At 37.0% G+C, this 18,821-nt stretch overlaps 2 protein-coding genes across 6 annotated transcripts in view; both read left to right on the top strand.

The window, feature by feature from the left end:
• Positions 1-540: 540 nt before the first annotated feature.
• On the top strand, positions 541-15,967 carry LOC129177120 (tropomyosin alpha-1 chain-like). 5 transcript variants are annotated; one of them, XM_054767903.1, is made up of 9 exons: positions 541-826; positions 4,883-5,008; positions 12,401-12,534; positions 13,296-13,413; positions 13,482-13,552; positions 13,652-13,727; positions 14,943-15,005; positions 15,084-15,153; positions 15,316-15,515. In XM_054767903.1, exons 1-9 carry the CDS (start codon positions 713-715, stop codon positions 15,396-15,398), a joined length of 855 nt encoding a protein of 284 aa, XP_054623878.1. In that variant the 5' UTR covers positions 541-712; the 3' UTR covers positions 15,399-15,515. The 5 variants fall into 5 exon arrangements, with proteins under 5 accessions (XP_054623878.1, XP_054623877.1, XP_054623880.1 ...); XM_054767902.1 differs by lacking the exon at positions 15,316-15,515 and adding an exon at positions 15,662-15,967 and having other exon boundaries at positions 545-826; XM_054767905.1 differs by lacking the exons at positions 541-826; positions 4,883-5,008 and adding an exon at positions 10,443-10,768.
• Positions 15,968-17,354: 1,387 nt separating this feature from the next.
• Positions 17,355-18,821, top strand: part of LOC129177363 (ras-related protein Rab-8A-like) — a 6,581-nt gene continuing 5,114 nt past the window's right edge. Inside the window, exons 1-4 of the mRNA XM_054768428.1 lie at positions 17,355-17,507; positions 18,316-18,376; positions 18,596-18,656; positions 18,740-18,817. Coding sequence (XP_054624403.1) covers positions 17,384-17,507; positions 18,316-18,376; positions 18,596-18,656; positions 18,740-18,817 — 324 coding nt within the window. The 5' untranslated portion in view covers positions 17,355-17,383. The remainder of the gene's footprint in view (positions 17,508-18,315; positions 18,377-18,595; positions 18,657-18,739; positions 18,818-18,821) is intronic.

Here is an 18,821-nt window from a genome sequence, read left to right on the forward strand (position 1 = left end):
ACTAAGAAGCAGGAGGTGATGACGCCTTGCATGACAATCCTCCCAACATCCTACTATTAAAAAAAAAAAACCCTGCACAGTCAACAGTCCTTTGTACAATTACAGGAAACACAGCTAAATAAAGTCAAAGACAGTAGCAATTAGCTTCATTGCAGTTGTTTGATGTCCCTGCTGCTTCACTCCCAAATGCTGCTGTGGCTTTTTTCATCACAGTTTCTTTGTTGAGGATCATTTTCCATCCATCGCTGCTAGAATTCCATTTGTTCTGGTATGAACATCAGCATTACTTCGCCAGAACACACTCATTGAGATATGCAACACAAAAAAAAGAGTTGGGGCGGGGGGTTTGGTAAATGAGCATTCAGTGCTACTCCTTCTAAATAAGGAGATGCTCTGCATCCTGCCAAAACATTTTCACCACGTCCAGAAGCATATGAGAGGTGAAGTTTATATTAGGGAGGGAGGGGGCGGAGGGGGTTGCACTAGAGCAGGGGAGGGATGAATGTTGGGGTCGTCACTGGGGACTGAGGTTTGTCTCCAAAGCTCCACTTGAAATCACACAGTGCTCCGGCAGAACCTTCACTTTGCATCCTCCTCCTCCTCAGGTCTCTCCTCCTTCTCTTTAGTTCCTCGTCAACCCTCTCTTTCTCTGTCTGCCACATCTGCAACCCGTTTTTCTCCTCCCGACGCGTGAAACTCTCAGACAGTCACCATGGAGGCCATCAAGAAGAAGATGCAGATGCTCAAGTTGGACAAGGAGAACGCCCTCGACAGGGCGGAGCAGGCCGAGGCAGACAAGAAGGCGTCGGAAGAAAAATGCAAGCAGGTGGGTTCGGGTGTACGATAGGGCACTTTTGGACCAGTACAGTTTTAACAAAAAGTATTCAAAATGGATGTGATGCTTGAGGATAGTTAAAGTTTGGAGATGTTAAGAGGGTCCCAAAGCAGCAAAAGCTGAAATAGAAGACAACTGATGTCAAGCCTGAGGCTTGGGGTCCACTTGCAGCCCACCACTTGTTCTTTTATTTTATTTTTAAACATTATGAACATTAGAGAGGAGGATGTTGACCATACTAAACGGCTAAAAATTAAACATTGAACAAGAAAAACAAGAAAAAAGTTGAAATATTGAATGTTTGATGTGATGTATGCTCTTTTCTCTTTCAAAAAATGTCATTCTTAAACCTCACGGTCCATGTGGGGGTGCCCATTTTACGCATTCTCTGAAAATGCGTAAAGGATTCAGGCTCAGACAGGAGAGAAGAAAAAGAGACGAGTAATCTGGCAGGGCAGTCATTGGCCCTGTGATACTCCCTGGTGGTGTAATGGTACAGTTGCTACCTTTTAAGGCACAGGGTGCGGGTTCAAGCCCAGGCCTGGACAGTTTTGTTTTATTCTAGTCTGTAAATTTTGCACAAAAAATAATTTATTAACAATTTGTTTCCCATGCTCCAAAACACACATCTAACTAAATTCTGATTCAAGCCAAATAGTATAAAAACAGCTTCTATTGGGTCAAGTAGGTCCTGGAGATGTGGTGACCACAGCTGCCCAGGTGGTGCTCAATGTGATTTTTTTCATGGTGCCCAGATTTCCCAGTGGCACTCCTGTTCTTTTTCTTCTACTCCTGAAGACACTGCACACAAAATGGTTGAAAATGTGTCAAAGTGTGTCATGCACCCCTACTGTGTTGCCTGTGCCATTATTTTTCTGGCAAATACACCACATGGTTTGACCCCCATAAATTGGATTAACTTGAAATTTTTTAGCACAACTCGACGGGTTTATAAAAATCACCCGCTGTAACTTGAGTGTGTTCAGTCAAATCACCACCAAATTTGGTACACACCTTTTGAGGACTGACAAAAATTTGAGCAAGGTTGGTTGAAAAACATGGCTGTCATCAAGCAAAACCAACTTTGCAATTAATTGATATCTGTATTACACATATGGTGGCATAGACCGCACGGTGGACGAGTGGTTAGCATGTTGGCCACACACAGTCAGGAGATCGGGAAGACTTGGGTTCGAATCTCAAACAAACTTTGTGTGGCGTTTGCAAGTTCTCCCTGTGTGAGGGTTTTCTCTGGGTACTTCGGTTTCCAAAACATGCATGCTAGGTTAATAGGTCTATATGGTGACCAGTCCAGGGTGCCCCTCGCCCAAAGTCGGCTGCCCTTGCGATAAGTGGCATAGAGAATAGATGTCTTGCTAAGCATTGTAACCACAAACCATAGGGGGCGCCACAGATGTCAAAACTAGAAATTTTGAATGACCAGCATTCTATCTTGCATGTTATATGCACAGTATATATATAACCTACCGTATATGCAGTGATATGACATATGTTGTGGTTACCATGCATTAGTTGTGGCAGAATAAGATATACTGGAGGAGTAATAGGATGGGCCCCATGATGGCAGGCCCATAATAATATAATAAGTATGAGAAATAACAGTGCTGCTGCACTTTGCGTCACGGGCCCATAATGAACTGAAGATAACAGAAAATCAAGCCAGCTAGTGGTGTTCATCTAGACTACATTTCCCAGAATCCATCCTGTCAGGACCATCAATTTAAACTGCATTTGGTGCTCTCAGGTCATCCGTCTCAAAATCTCATGGGCAAACTTCTCTCTGGTGTTCTAGTGCCACTTGATAAGAGCAAAGTGGAGTCCTGAGACGTAAACGTATACTTGAGCTTTCTAAAAAAAGACAATTATTGCACAGCGGGAGGCGGTGTCATCGCAGCAGTGCGCCCGGAATGAAAGAAGTGTCCAAACAAAGCCAGGAGTCCGCCCATTAAATCATGTTGAAAGCCTCCCCACACCGCCGCCCCATCCCCTAGGGAACCCACATTTGGCCCCCTCAAACAAGTCTTCCACTTTGGGAAGAGTCAGCATGAAATCCTAGAAGATGGAGTGGAGCACTTTAGTTTGTTTGCGCTTTCTTTGCTATTCTTGGCGCTCCCAAATGCGGCCAGGCTGACGGAAGACACTCAAAATACGCCACGTCCACGTCAAACCGTGCCGAACCTCAAAGAGCACAGCTACAGTTTTGCCATATTCATCTCCATTCCTCTTGCCAAGGTCCTGAAACGACCCTCCGGATGTTCTGCCATGTTGGCAGCGTCGCTCCAGGGTTACTAAATATCAGTCCATTGAATTTCATGCAAACCTTTATGTAAACTCCAAAGAAAGCCCGAGAATACTGATACACTTGCCTCTGTCACACAGATATCCAGCAGAGATGTAACAGTAGATCTGGCATTTATCAGCCTGCGCCTTTTATACAGAACCCTGCTTTCGTACAGCAATGCAGCATCCCGCAATCAGATCATGTGCATCTCTGCCATGAATAAAATACATCCTGGCAGTTGTCTGTCTTCAGAAACCTCTTTTACTGTAAGAGTTAGTAACAGTATATCCGGCATTTATCTGCACGTGCCTTTTACACTGCCTTTGCAATAAGACATTGCCATAAGAGTGTGCTTTCACTCAGTGACATGTCATCCCGCAGTGTAGAAAAAAAAATCAACCAGTGACTACAGGAGAACTGAATGTCGGATGTTAAACTTCCCATCCCGCGTCTGTTGCAGTTCAAGCCCCTTTCACACGACCATCATTTTTCTGCTTTTGCTCATGCCGCTTTTCTGTAGGAACAGCACCCACACGAAACAGCTGGACAAAGTCAACCCATCAATTTCCGACCTTCAGAGGTAGTAACAGAGGAGGATAACCGCCTGTGTGAAAGGCGGTTTTCCATATTTAAAACCCGACACTCACTTTCGGTCATCGTGTTGTGTGGAAACAATTGTAATAGTCTGACAAGTATTTCATGCATCACTAATTACACTCTAATTATTTGCCATGGACGTTCACACAGTTGCTGCATCATCACGTTTCGCTGGATTCTGTGTAAAAGGCTAAGATGAATAAATGCTGGATTTACTCTTCCTCATTCTGATGCAGTTATTTTGCAGGATCTCTGTGTGAAAAGAGGCTTCTAATATGACCTCAGGAGGCTGAAAATTGCCAAGTCGACTTTGTTGCCCTATTCTGTGCCTTTTATACAGAACAGCAACATGAAAAAAGGGGGGAAAGTGCTAACTTTTACAGGCAGTGTGAAAGTGTCTAGAGCTGTAAGAGCGGCAGGATGGAGACATTCTCTCTGTCTTAAAGGCAGAAGCAAATAAATGGCGGATCTACTGTTACTTCCCCCGATCTCTGTGTGAATAGAGACTTTTGATACGACCTCCAAAACTGTCTAAAACTGTCAGGTCGATTTTGTCACCCTATTGTGTCTGTGCCATTTGTGCAGAATAGCGACATGAAAAAATGATGGAAAAGTCCTGACATTAAGTCCTGGCAATGTGAAAGCAGCTAGATCAGTAACAGAGGCAGGATGTTCGCTGTGTGTAAGGGTATTCTGCAAACACTAGGACAGGGTTATGAAGTTTAGATAAGAGATATTTTCTACTGTTTGAAAGGACACAGTTACAGCTTTGCTGTGTGCATCTGTGTAAAAGGCACAAGCAGATAAATGCTGGATCTACTGTTACTTCTTCTTATCCGTGTGTGAAAAAAATTGAAATGTCCATGCTGCTGCTGTTTCCAAAGGAAAAATAGTGGAAACGTGCTGGCACTGTTAAAGGGGCTACTGATGGCTTCTACTATATGTACCTAGCTAAATAAGGTAAACAAGACCACTGGCCACTCCAGTCGTGTAGGTGCAGTGCCACCTGCTGGATGTTCTTGGTCACTGCCCAACTTGGCACCCCAATGCAAGCGGACTGTAACGATGAAGAAGGAAAATACTCCTTTGATGTTGTGTGACAGTAAGGTATGATTTCCACAGTGACAAGCAACTACTGTATCTTTCAGCTGGAGGATGACCTGCTGGCTCTGCAGAAGAAGCTGAAGGGAACAGAAGATGAGCTGGATAAATACTCTGAGGCCTTGAAGGACGCTCAGGAGAAACTGGAGCTGTCGGAGAAGAAGGCCACGGATGTGAGTTGGCGGCAAAGATGCCATCTGAGGCACATTTTCCACATTGGATAAAGGGGGAGGGGGAACACAACAACTGCACAGTTGTGGTCTGTAGCTGACAAAGTATCAATAGCCATGTTTGCACATCAACGCCAGAGACGCTATTTCACTAAAAGTATCTGGTGAGAACGCAGATGCATGATTTGAAACAGAGCTGCTGGACTTTTACTTTTACATTCATAACATTCAGAGTTTAGAGTTTAGATGAAACCATTTAAAACCCATTCAAGCGGTCTGTTTGTGTAAATAATAGCAGAAAAATAGAAGAAAAAAGAAAATACTAAAAAGCACACAGAGTAATTACTGGATAAGTAATTATAAGCAATTAAATCGAAACATATAAACAAAAGAATACAATAAAATACATTTATAAATACAAAATTATTGTAATTGTAATTAATATAATAATTTATCAATTAATATAATTATTTTTATTAAAATTAATAAATTGAATAAAATAAATTAACTTTATTAATCTTAAATACATACCCAACCACCTGGTGGGAAACATTCAGGCGGAAAAAAAAAAACACATAAAAAAATAAAGAATAAAACTAGAAAAGCATTCAGAGAGCACAACTCTAAATGCCAAAATACAATTTGCTGCATTTAAGTATGCTCGGAAATCCCAGAAAATAGACTCACAATGTGAATTCAACTTAAATGACGTAGTGCGTTTGAATGCAACCCCTCATCGCTCATAATAACACCTTAAAGTGTGATTCAAATGTTCTGCTACTATTAAAGAAAGTAGTGTTAGGTAAATAGATTTTTTTAGATGTGTGGTATCTTTAAGCTTGATTTAAATTCAGTTCATTTGGAGCTGTTAATACATGCAAATATATATACCCCATTTATCTTTCAATGAAATACAGTAAAAATGGGCATATTTCAGACATCATTTCAAATGTTGACTAATCATGATTAATTCATTTGAAACCCTTGATTAATCAGATTAAAAATTGTCCTCGGCTATGCCTGCCAGTAACAAGCAGCTCGTAACCCAAATTTTAGCTTGCAGTTCAAAGCAAAAAATTATAGTGCCATTGAAGGAAATTTCCTTTAATGCTTTGACAGCCCTAATAAAAATAAATGTAGTCAAATAATTAAATGAAATAAATAGGCTTTATTTTATAATATTTATTTATAATATTTATAGTATAAAAACATTTAATAACATGTAATGAAATAAATAAGATACACTCCTGATCAAAATCTTAAGACCAGTTGAAATTACTTTTTCAAAATGCTTTTTGTCTCACTCCCCTTTCTTGTTTTTACATATTGTAGCTTTACTTAAAACCTCATTAAGATCCAAATGTGCAAAATGCAAATTCTAGCAATTTTTCAACTGCTCTTTTTGATTTTGATCAGGAGTGTATATGAAATCTGAAAACAAATGACCCAGAATAATTCTATTAAATAAACAGCCCTTCTTAAAATATAAAAATTATATATTATACTTCTATATAAATAATTAAGTCAACTTATAAATAAGCTGTAAGAAGATAACGTTAAAATAATGAATGAATACAATGATGGAAGAAAATAAGGGTACAGTGCAATAACAACATATAATTAGATGATTTGACGATTTGAGGGAAATCGAAGCTCAGTTGGGACCTTTTTTTTTAAATGCAGCATCAAGTGGTTTCAGCTGCACTTATATTTAAGGAAAGAAACAAAACAAAAGAACAGAAACATGCATCGAAACACACAAAAACATCTGCATCGCCTTGTGAAAATCTCGTGCAAGGTTACACCAAATGGATCAGCAATGCAAATTTTGTCTTAAAGACGATACATGTTGATGTTGCACATCTCCTCTGTACCGGACAAAGAAAGACAGAAAGAAAGACGCGCAGAATAGCTGCTGAGTGTTTGGATGGGATGGTGGGGTTATTGGAGCTTTTTCTCAAGCACAGACAAAAGTGGGCCAGCCTGTAGTTGAGCAGGAATGCCAGGAATGCAGCTAAAGCAAACAGAGAAGCCCTGACTGACTGCAGTCGTACAATCAAATCAGTGCTTTTTTGGAGCAGCCGTACTTTGCTACACTTCATACAACATACAATAGCCAAGGATTATTCTTGTGTACATACATACAGTATATACTGTATACATACTGTATGTATGTATGTATGTATATATGTATATACAGTATACATCAGGTAGCTCACTGCTACACATCATCCACATGTAGCAGACATTTCATTAGGTACAAGTTTGTATATACCCAATGAAATGAAACCACATCCTTGTTGTCTTTGTTTAGTGAAAGCAGCTGAGAAAGACAAGAAGACCCTAAAGGTCAAAGGTCAGCGCACACATGTTTCCCCTTAAAATGATTCCACACAGCCACGAAGCACATCCCCTAACATCTCATGCATTTCCTGTCAGGTTACACGGCATAACGACACAATTCATATTAAGCTTTCTTATTGTATGTTTATTCTCCTCGTACTTTATTCTATTTGTTTTTTTCATAATATTGTTACATGATGATCCTAATTTTCTAAAATGTATTACTTTGTCATAGCTAATATGAATACTTTTTTCTAGTGAAACAACCTTTTTCTGTAATAGTTCACTATTACTCTCATGAGACCAACTTTATGTAATTCTTGCAAAAATTAATTTATTCCTGTCATATTTGTAATTTTATTCTTGCAATATTACATAGTAATAATGATAATACAATTAATTTAATTTGTAATTTATAAATCTTTTTTCTTGTAAAACCTTTTTTGGATATAATTAAGACCTTCTTTTTTCTTCCTAACTTTTTTACATGTAGTACTATGAATTTTTTCCTTGTAGTTTTACAACTTTTTTATATAAAATTGCAATTTTATCCTCACTAATATGATTACTTTTTTTCCTAATTATGTGGTTAAGGGTTTTATTCATACAGACACAGATAAATACAGATAAATTCTTCCAAAATTATGACATTATTCTCATAACATTATGACTTTATTCCTGTAATATTTTGTATCTTTATTCTTGAAATAGTACATCTTTTTTTGTGTAAATTACCTTTTTGTCTTGTCATATAGAATTTTTTTCCTTGAGTTTTTATTGATTAATTTGTTAAATTGGGACTTTTTTTTCTTGTTTTATGACTTTTTTCTTGTAAAATTATGACTTTTTCCCCAAAGAGAATTATTATTTTATTCTCGTACTATTATGACTTTATTCTATATTGTGATTTTTTTTTGTGTAATATTTTGACTTTTTAACTTTTTAAAAATAAAACTTTGGAAATACAAAACTATAACTTTATTCTCTCAATATTTTCCCATTTTATTTTCATAACATTAATATTTACTAATTACTAATTACAATATTGTGATTGCAATATTGTGATTTTATTCTCGTAATGTTAAGATTGATTCTAGTAAAAATGTATTTTTTTGATTGTAATTTTACATTATTTTCGCATAATGTTATACCTTTTATTCTTTTAATATTCTTACGATTTCAATAAACTACCAAAATGTATTTACAGATTAGTCCTCAAATGATGAAATAAAGATACTGTAATTTGGGTGCGCGCTATTGAAGTAAATGTTGTGGAAATGTTAGTAAAAGCAGGTGAGAAAGGTACTTCCAGGTAGAAGAAGGTCAGCGCACACGTTTCCCTGTAGAAAAAGAGCCTCACATCCACCGCCTACATCCTGTCACTCGATGAACACAATGGTGGCACATTAATGCACAACGTGGGAATGAAATCGAGGGTAAGGGTGTGGATGATGGTGAGGGTGAGGAAAAGCATGGGGGTGAGGGTACCGTGGCTACAGGCCATGCATGTCACCATCGTCAATTTACATTCCACAAGCAGTGGAGGGTCAACAAGCCCGCTTGGGAGCAGATTACAAGCAGCCCCGCCCACCCATGACCCCACCTGCACCCCCACCTCCACACTTCTCGATGTTCACTTCCACTTCTCAATTTGACATTATTCACCCTTCTTACTGCCACGTCATGTGACTTCTTTCAAAGGGAATGAATCATCCACTGAATCATATCAGACAAAACCTCTACCCCCATATCTCCTCCCCCATGTACTCCATTTAATCAGAGAACAAAAATGCAGCCAGAAGCCAACACCTTACATTTCCCTTATTGAGAACACACTTGCCAAATTACACACACAAGTATTATTGCAATTTTATGACTTTTTGTTGGAAAAGTATTACTTTTTATGATATTACTTTTTTATATATATATATAAATATAAATATAAATATACGGCTTTACTTTCACGAAACTACCACTTTTTTTTTGCTCATATTGCTATTTTACTCCTGGAAAATGAAAACTTCACTTATGGGAATATTATGACTTTATTCACATAATGTTGTTACTTTATTCTTGTAATATTTTCCCATGATTTTTTTCATTGTAAAATATATTTTTCAACTTTGAACTTTTTTCTCAAAATTAAACATAATTTCTGTTAAATACATTTGAAATCAGAGCTGAAACGGCGGCAGCAGAGTGGCTCAAGCAACTCATAGAACTCTTTTTATTACCACTTACTACCACTTTTTATTAACTCATAATATCACTATTTTATTCTCTTTTTTTCTCATAATTTTATTATTGCAATATTATGACTTTTTTGTCTCGTAATATTACAACTTTTTTCATGTAAAATTATGATTTTTGAAAACAACTTAATTTAATAAAGGATGACTTTTTTCCTCATAATGTAAAATTGCAACTTTATGATTGGAATATTGCAACTTTTTTTTTCTCGTAATGTTGTTACTTCATTATTGTAATATTTTCATTTTTTTTCTTTTTCATTGTAAAATTTACATTTTTTTTTAAACTTTTTTCTCATATGTTTTCATTAATATTAGAACTTTTTCTTGGAAAATTACAACTTTAATGAACTTTTTTCTCATAACATGTCTTTTTTTGTAAATTGATATTATGATTGATATTATGCTTATAATGGTTCATGGTTATGTAAAACTTGATTTACTGGTAATTTAAATGCTAATACTTATACTGTACATAGTCCTTATCAGATTTTGCATTTGAATAAATGAAATAAATAAAAAGAGAATTTCAGATTATAACTACACTTATTAAATAATCAAGCTTTATCGATATATTAACAATCCATTATCGTGGACAGCACTTAATAAGAGCACAAAAAAATGCAGCCTGAAGCCAACACGTTACATTTGCCTTATAAGTACACACTCGCCAAATGACACACGCTCACACCCTCCCAGGGGCGGACTTTGCTCACCTTGGTTGTGCGCATGCTCGCCAAGGCACAAAGGCACTTCCCCTCTCGCACTGCGTGACGTCACCAGGACCTTAGCTCTTCCCAGGATTGGAGGAATTCTCCATAAATTTCCTGAAAGCTCTTGTGGCCCTCCCCTCTCATTGCAACATCTCCGCACTGCACGTCCCTTATTTCCTGCCTGCCCGAGAAGAAGAAGAAAAGGAGGAGGAAGAAAAAAAAAACCCAAGTTTTCTAACAAAAGTTAGACGCCAATCGACGCCACGTTTGTCAAAGGATAGAACACACAAGCAGCTGTTTTGGTTTTTGGCGTTTCCTCTACACAAGCTGGTATTCTTGTAATAATGGAAGCGGTGAAGAAGAAAATCCAAGCCCTCCAGCAGCAAGTTGATGAGGCGGATGAGCGCGCCATGGCCGTCCAAAGGGAGCTGGACACTGAGAGGGAACTGCGAGAAAAAGTGAGATTGAAATCCATCCATCCATCCATTTCATGCTTATTTTTCTTTCCTGGCGCTGTTGGCCTTAAACGAACACTCCTACATGACACATTATTCTTGTTTTAACCTAAAAAAAATGTAACTTTTAGAAGAGGAAGAAGCCTCTAATTAGCCTGAACTCAATTTGATACCCTTTTTTGTGCTGTAAAAGTCTGTCAAGATGATGAGACCCGACATTGGCACATTTACTGACTCACTTTGGGTGTGTTATGTAACTTAAAACTGACATGAATCCACTTTCAAGCTACTTTACAAAAGTTATTAAAGAAGAAAAACACAACTGTGGTCACTCTCAGGAGTTTATTATTGATTTGAAACTTATAAAAAAGACATCTGGTGTTCTCCTACATGAAACCTTAGGGGGCATCTATTGATGTCAGCTTTTTAGAAAATGGTATTATTTTAAACTATAATTCTGATTTATTTTTTTAAATTCTAGAAAATATATAATTTTATTTTAAAAATACAGTATTTTTAAAATGAAAAGTACATGAAATTAAAATTTAATTAGATACAAATTAAATTAAAATCAGCAATTTAAATATATATATATGTGTATATATATATAATGTAATATATACAGTATGTTCAACTACAATTCTGATATATTTTTCAAATCTGTAAAATATTAAATGTTATTTAAAATATACAGCATTAGATATTCAAATATTAACTTTAAACATATTTTTTATATTATAACTATTTGTTGTTATTTATTTATAACTATTTATTATTATTGTATTGGATTTATTATTCTTTTTAAATTTATATATTATAATTTATTTTTAATATATATATATATATATATATATATATATATATTTTAATTGGATAAAATATCTCATTTTATTAAAAAAATTAAGTGGTACATATTTTAAATATAGAATTTATATGCAAATATAATTTCTAATAATATATTAAATCATATAATATATAAAATAAAACTATGAACAACTTAATTTGTTTTTACAAATTAAACATGCAAACATTTGTATTATTCCATTTTTTAACAATATATAAAAATGATTAAAAAAATATATGAACACATTTAAAAATATATATATATATAATTTAAAAATAATAATAATCACATCCCTCTGTGGGCCTCATTCAATAATGTCATTTTTCTACACTAAAAAGGGAGCTTAGTCGAGCATCCAAATGAATGTCATCCTCCAGCATACAGGAAGAAGCCATCAGACCGTGCTATCAGCGCCACAGGAAACAGGCACCAACAATGCATCCATCCCAACATCCAGGGGTAGCAGTGGTGGGGGTGAGGGTGGGGTTCTTGCAAGAAGACATTATAGTGAGGCCAGCTGTGCCTGTTTTAGGTTACATCACCGGCTTGAATGTGTCAGCGGCTGTGCATCGGCGTGTTTGTAGGCCATCTGGGTGCAGCCAAGCCAAGGCAGTAGGTCAAGCTGAAGGAATTCCGGGCTGACGTAATCCATTTGCATAAAAGACAACAAAGAAGGAAGAGAAGCGGTGCTAAAACACCACAACTGTCCACTTCAAAAACCTCCTTCCTCTCCAGACACGTTTCCCACTCGAACTCTGACCCTCTCCTTCCCTGTGTGCCCCTCCCTGCAGGCGGAGGGCGATGTGGCTTCCTTGAACCGCAGGATCCAGCTGGTGGAGGAGGAGCTGGACCGGGCCCAGGAGAGGCTGGCCACGGCCCTGCAGAAGCTGGAGGAGGCCGAGAAGATGGCTGACGAGAGTGAAAGGTGACGGAAAGATCCTTTTTTTAAAAAAAAAAATCAAAAACTCTGTTGGGGTGACCATGGGGTGAACAGAGTCCCGGTTTGTACCAAAGCTCACTTCTTGTTAGCATTTAGTTTTTAGCATTTATCTTTGTTAGCAAAATTTTTATTGATTGACAGTTTATTGATCATGTATTATATGTTTCTCTATCTGTCTGTCCATGTGGAGAGTTTGCATCGCAGAAAAAGGTGAACCCCCCCAGGGATCAATATGAGGTCCACTGATAGAAGGACAAAATAAAAGTCCTTGCAGAAGCTCACTTCCCGTTAGTATTTAGTTTTGTTACTCTAGACTTGGTGGGTAGATAGTTTATTGATGCAGAAAAGATCTATCAGTATGCCCATCCATCCATCCATCCAGAGAGTTTTCATAGAAAAGGTGTTCCCCAGGGATCACCATTGGGTCCACTGATATAAGCAGAAAAAATTCAAAGAATACCTATCAATGGTACCTAAAGTGGAAAACATTTTTCTAAATGGTCACTGTTATCCAGAACTCAGGCAATGCTTTTTAAAAAATAAAAAGTCTCAATTGTAGCCTTTGCCAGACCTTTATAAAATGTTTTTTTTTTAAATCATTTTTAACGTAATCTTACAAAATAAGCAAATAAATGCTGTCCAAAGAAAGTTTCTGTGTTGACTCGTGTTAAAATGTAAATTACATCTCAGTGATTTACCCGGGGAAGTGTCAATAATGCACAATGTATGTCTTTGCGCTCCTTTAGAGGCATGAAAGTGGTGGAGAACCGAGCCATGAAAGATGAGGAGAAGATGGAGATCCAGGAGCTGCAACTCAAAGAAGCCAAACACATTGCTGAGGAGTCCGATCGTAAATACGAGGAGGTCCGAAGACTCCTGTGAAGCCTTGCCAAGGAGGATGTTAAATGCTAATTGTGTCGTGTCCTTTCCAGGTGGCCCGTAAGATGGTAATCCTTGAGAGTGACCTGGAAAGAGCAGAGGAGAGGGCGGAGGTGGCAGAACTGTGAGATATTTTCACATCTTTTATACGTTTATCCATTTAAGCGCCATTTCTGAGCTAATGTGTCAGGCTAATCACAGTGAGGTATGCCTCCTCCCACAGGAAGTGTAGCGATCTGGAAGAAGAGCTGAAGAACGTCACCAACAACCTGAAGTCTCTCGAGGCCCAGTCTGACAAGGCAAGTTTTTTGTTGTAGCAAGATTCCATTACATTTTGGTGCAGATCTGCATAAAAATCCAGATAGCGGAATTGATTTTTGTGTCTATTTGCTGTTTTTCCACACTCATTCATGAATGTGATGATAATATGTCACCTTACATGATCGAATAAGCACACTCAAAATAATCCACTAAGTCAAACTCAACAGTGTTCATAGAATTAAATGATAGACTGACAAAAATAAAAGTGTGAGTGCACCCTGAGTCGTAACATTAAGCAGTGCCTCGCCTCAGAATGCAAATGGTTAAGTCCCGGCCACCTAATGTGGACTTACAGTAAATACAATTTTTTTTCCTATAAAATTGCGACTTTACCCTCCCTTATACCATGACTTCTTTCCTTCTATAATATGATGACTTGTAATACAGCTTAATTCTTGCACAATCATGATGTTGTTCTCATACTATTACGACTTTATTCCTGTAATATTTTTTTGCCTTTATTCATGAAATATGACATTTTTTGTGTAATATTAGGTCTTTTTCTCTTACAAAATTACAACTTTTTCTTCTGAAATGTAATTTTTTTCACCTAGTATTGAAACAATCTTTTTCATATAAAATTGGGCCTATTTTTCTTGTGTTATGACTTAGAATTATGACATTTCTGCTGAAAATATTACTATTTTATTCTTTATTCTTGTAATATTTTTTGTCCTTATTCATGAAATATGACATCTTTTTTTGTGTAATATTATGTCTTTTTTTTAATGATCTTTTTGCTTGTGAATACATTTTTTTTCACCTAGATTTCTTAACATTTTTTAAATATAAAATTTGGATTTTCTTTTTTGTTATGACTTTTTCTCATAGATTTTTTACATATCCCTTAATATTATTATTATTCTCTTAATATTGTGACTTTATTCCTATTTTTTGTTTTTATTCTTGAAATAGTACACCTTTTTCACTTGTAAAATCACCTTTTTTTCCTGTCATATATATATATATATATATATATATATATATATATATATATATATATATATATATATATATATATTCTAGTATTATTACAGCCTTACTTACTAAAATAGGATTATATTTTTGTCTTACTACTTTTTTTCCCAATAAATTATGACATTTCCCTTAATAATATTGCAATTTTTTTCTCATAATATTCTGAATTTATTATGAGGATATTTTGACTTGTAAACTTGTGTTTGTCTGTGTAGTACTCGGAGAAGGAAGACAGATATGAGGAGGAAATCAAGGTCCTGAATGACAGACTTAAGGAGGTGAGTGAATGCGCCAGTCTTCTAATAGGAATTCTTGGCCACATGTGGTCCTTATCTTTTGAGAACTATTTTTCATAGGCGGAAACCCGTGCAGAATTTGCAGAAAGGACAGTGGCCAAGCTGGAAAAGACCATAGATGACCTGGAAGGTATGCCTCTCCTCATGTCTTCCCTGAACACGCTAGTTGTCGTCAGCCTTTTTCCTCGAGACCTGACCTGTCTTTCTGTCTTCTTCCTCTTCTGGCACATCTCTGCCTTTCCCGACTGATCCCGTTTCTCCTATCTGCCCCACCCTGCCCTTTGACCTGCAGACGAACTGTACAATCAGAAGCTGAAGTACAAGGCTATCAGCGAGGAGCTGGACCATGCCCTCAATGATATGAACACCTTGTAAAAGCTGCTCTCTCTTTTCACTTTCGCTTTTGCATCCTTGCCTGCTGGGAAGCACTGTCTGTGATAGTCCCCTCCTCCCCAACCCGCCATAATGCTCAATAAAGATTCTTCTGTTTTACTCTTTTCCTGGTCTCTCTCTGCCTTTTACAATATGTTAGTGAGATTTCCGTGAAATATTTCACATTACTTTCATAGTTAACGTCATGTAATTGCATGCTTTTGTGAATTGCATTTCGAATATCTGACGCCCTCTCTTTTTTGCAGATAATCTATCGCATGCAAAAGAGGAAAACATGGGAATGCACCAAGTCCTGGACCAAACACTGCAAGAGCTCAATAGCTTGTAAACACACAAGAAGCAGTTTTGTAAAAGATATATCCCTCCAGTCTCTCGCCTTGTTTTAGCCCAACAACAACACATTTAGTCCTTTTTATATATTTATGGTTCGTTGTTTCCCCACTTATTTTGTAATAATGGTTTTGGGTCCATATAATATTAAATTTTGGTGCTGGAAATTTTGTTGTAGACACGAGACAAACACAAATAAAACCAGACAATGATGACGATCATGCTGCTGGTGTTATTATCAGGTCTATAGTAGTCTTAAATTGTATTTAAGAGATGTAATAAACTTTAATTTGGTTGCAAACTCATCAAATGTACTTGTAAATTACAGTAGCTGTCCCATAAGTACAACGTGATTAAGGGGTGTTAATAGTTCAAGTAAAGGATTTTACAGTTACAATGTCAACAGGTTCAATGTGAACTAGAGAAGCACTCACAGGGTGCGGATCGCTGCCAAGCGCCATAGTTCCCCTCATATTGTGATTCAAACCAAAATAATAATCCTGCATTTTTTTGGATCAGTCTGATGTTTTGTAGAACCTGTTGGAAACGTGACTTCCAAGTGCTCTGACCATGTTTTGTGAAGTTGTATGTACAAATGCAGAAAATGGTCCTATCTTGCAATGGTAAAGAATTCTTTAAAACATTCCTGGATCCAGTCGGTGATCCGGATCACTCCCAAAATGTAATCAGTTCTTCCATATCCCATTTCCGACAATTTCTGAAAATGTAATCCAAATCCATTCAAAACTTTTCAAGCTATTTTGAACACAAACAGATAAATGCCAGCAGCACTTTGCGCTGTGCTTGGCGGAGGTAATTATGACCTCAAGAGAGCTTCATGTTTACAAAATATTGGCAATCTAAAGTTTCCAACTCCGTCATACAGTTGTTGTTCATAACAATGCTTGGCTTATTAAGACACAATATTAAGGTTAAAGTGCAATCTTTCAACAGAACATTCAGTTAAACATAAAAGATGCAAATTAATAAAATATAAGCTGCAGGCTGAAAATGGCCCCCTGGCCACTGCTGTAAATTGTCCATAGGTGTGGTTGTCCTGTGATTGGCTGTCGAGGCTGTACCCCTGTATATATATCCACAGGTATGTATGTACTGCATATATATAACTCCAAGTCAATCACACTTTTGTGAAATCAAACTGTCTCACTTAGGAAGCAACACAGATTGACAATCAATTTCACATGCTGTTGTGCAAATGGAATAGACAACAGGTGGACAGCAAGACACCCCCTATATATATATATATATATATATATATATATGTATATGTATATATATGTATATATGTATATGTATATATATGTATATATATATGTATATACAGTATATATGTATATATATGTATATATATATATACATGTATATATATATGTATATATATATATATATATGTGTGTGTGTATATATATATATATATATATATATATATATATATATATATATATATATATATATATATATATATATAATGTACAAGTGATGTTATAACATTTTGGAATTTCTCGTCCAATCAGTCATAAACGGCTACAGACATCCAGGCCAACGGGTGGCGCTGTGCTGTGTTCGTCATCTCTGCTTCTTCGCCGGGTGTCACTTCCGGTGTCATATCAACAACTATGGCGAAGACGTACGACTATTTGTTTAAACTGCTGTTAATCGGGGACTCTGGGGTGGGAAAGACGTGTGTCCTCTTTAGGTTTTCGGAGGACGCCTTCAATTCAACGTTCATATCTACCATAGGTACGTCTGGGCTTGCTTTAAACCGGCGCTCTGCTGTCAAGGCACACTACGCCCAGTTATGGGGGTTTGGTCTAATTGCTGGCGAGCTAACTGTTAGGCTACACTGGGGATGTTGTGACATGTATTTTAAAGGCTGCGCTATTTTGTGGTAATTTTGTGCTGTGTTTGATAATGCTGTTGTTGCTTGAGTACAAAGAAATGTGCACGAGAAAGTCACACGTCCAGCGGTTAGCATTGCTATTAGCCGCTATCATCTGTTCGCAGCAACGTAATAAATACATGCCTGGCGGTTAGCATTATGGGTAGCTGGTAGCTCTAAGCGAAACGCCAACTGTAAGACAAGACCCGACTATAAGAACACTCTTTTTCTAGACCTGTTTTTTGGGGGAAAATTTAATAAGACAATTTTTTAAATATCATATTATTACATTGGACTCAATTACTCACATTTTTGCCATTCTCTGGTAAGTCTAGAGCGGGGTTGAATATGTCGGCTGTTTATATTATTCTTTTTTTTTATCATCCTTAGATTATCTACTTTTAAAGAGCGTCGTTGCTTCGGCAAGGCGTATTGGTTTGCATGTATAAACCTCTAGACCCGGAATATGTGACGATGCGTCTTTTCAGACTGTGGAGAAATGCAGTCTTATATTCGGACAGTACAGTACTTTAGGTGCCCTGTGCAGTTCATCAGTGTTTTCTTCTGTCCCAAGTCCTTCTCTGCATTATTGTTGCGTGACAAGTGAGCTTGCTCGCTCGCTCGCTAGCTAGCTGCTGCTATGATTGACATGTACGATCATTCCTCAAGGCATAGATTTCAAGATCAGGACAATAGAGCTGGATAGCAAGAAGATCAAGTTGCAGATATGGTGAGTTTGTCCTCATGCTTGGCTTATTGTTTGATGCCTAATACATCATATCTTCTATTGCTGCACTTAATTGCTGCAGTTAATGTCATAGCTCATTTATGTGTACAGCATTACATATTTTGCTACTATCCTCTTATTAAACCCTCACAAACAAAAGTTGTTAATGTAGCTGCTGAACATCTTAATGGTGACCACATCTTTTTTCTGTTGTTTTTCCAGGGATACAGCCGGCCAGGAGCGCTTCCGAACAATCACAACAGCCTACTACAGAGGAGCAATGGTGAGTATCTAGCATGTGTTGATGTAGCTTTTTTTTATCTGAGCTCCATTGGGGACATTTTGCACCGCTATTTATCTTTACAGGGAATTATGCTTGTTTACGATATCACCAACGAAAAGTCCTTTGAGAATATCAAGAACTGGATAAGGAACATAGAGGAGGTAT

Source organism: Dunckerocampus dactyliophorus, chromosome 2 (genome assembly GCF_027744805.1).
Source record: "Dunckerocampus dactyliophorus isolate RoL2022-P2 chromosome 2, RoL_Ddac_1.1, whole genome shotgun sequence".
Classification (NCBI taxonomy): domain Eukaryota; kingdom Metazoa; phylum Chordata; class Actinopteri; order Syngnathiformes; family Syngnathidae; genus Dunckerocampus; species Dunckerocampus dactyliophorus.

What these genes read in the sequence shown, in the direction of transcription:
- LOC129177120 (XM_054767903.1), top strand. Translation starts at nt 713, where the DNA reads ATGGAGGCCATCAAGAAGAAGATGCAGATGCTCAAGTTGGACAAGGAG. An exon ending in CGGAGAAGAAGGCCACGGAT is followed by an intron (nt 5,009 to 12,400) that starts GTGAGTTGGCGG and finishes CCCTCCCTGCAG; the next exon opens with GCGGAGGGCGATGTGGCTTC. An exon ending in TGAATGACAGACTTAAGGAG is followed by an intron (nt 15,006 to 15,083) that starts GTGAGTGAATGC and finishes TATTTTTCATAG; the next exon opens with GCGGAAACCCGTGCAGAATT.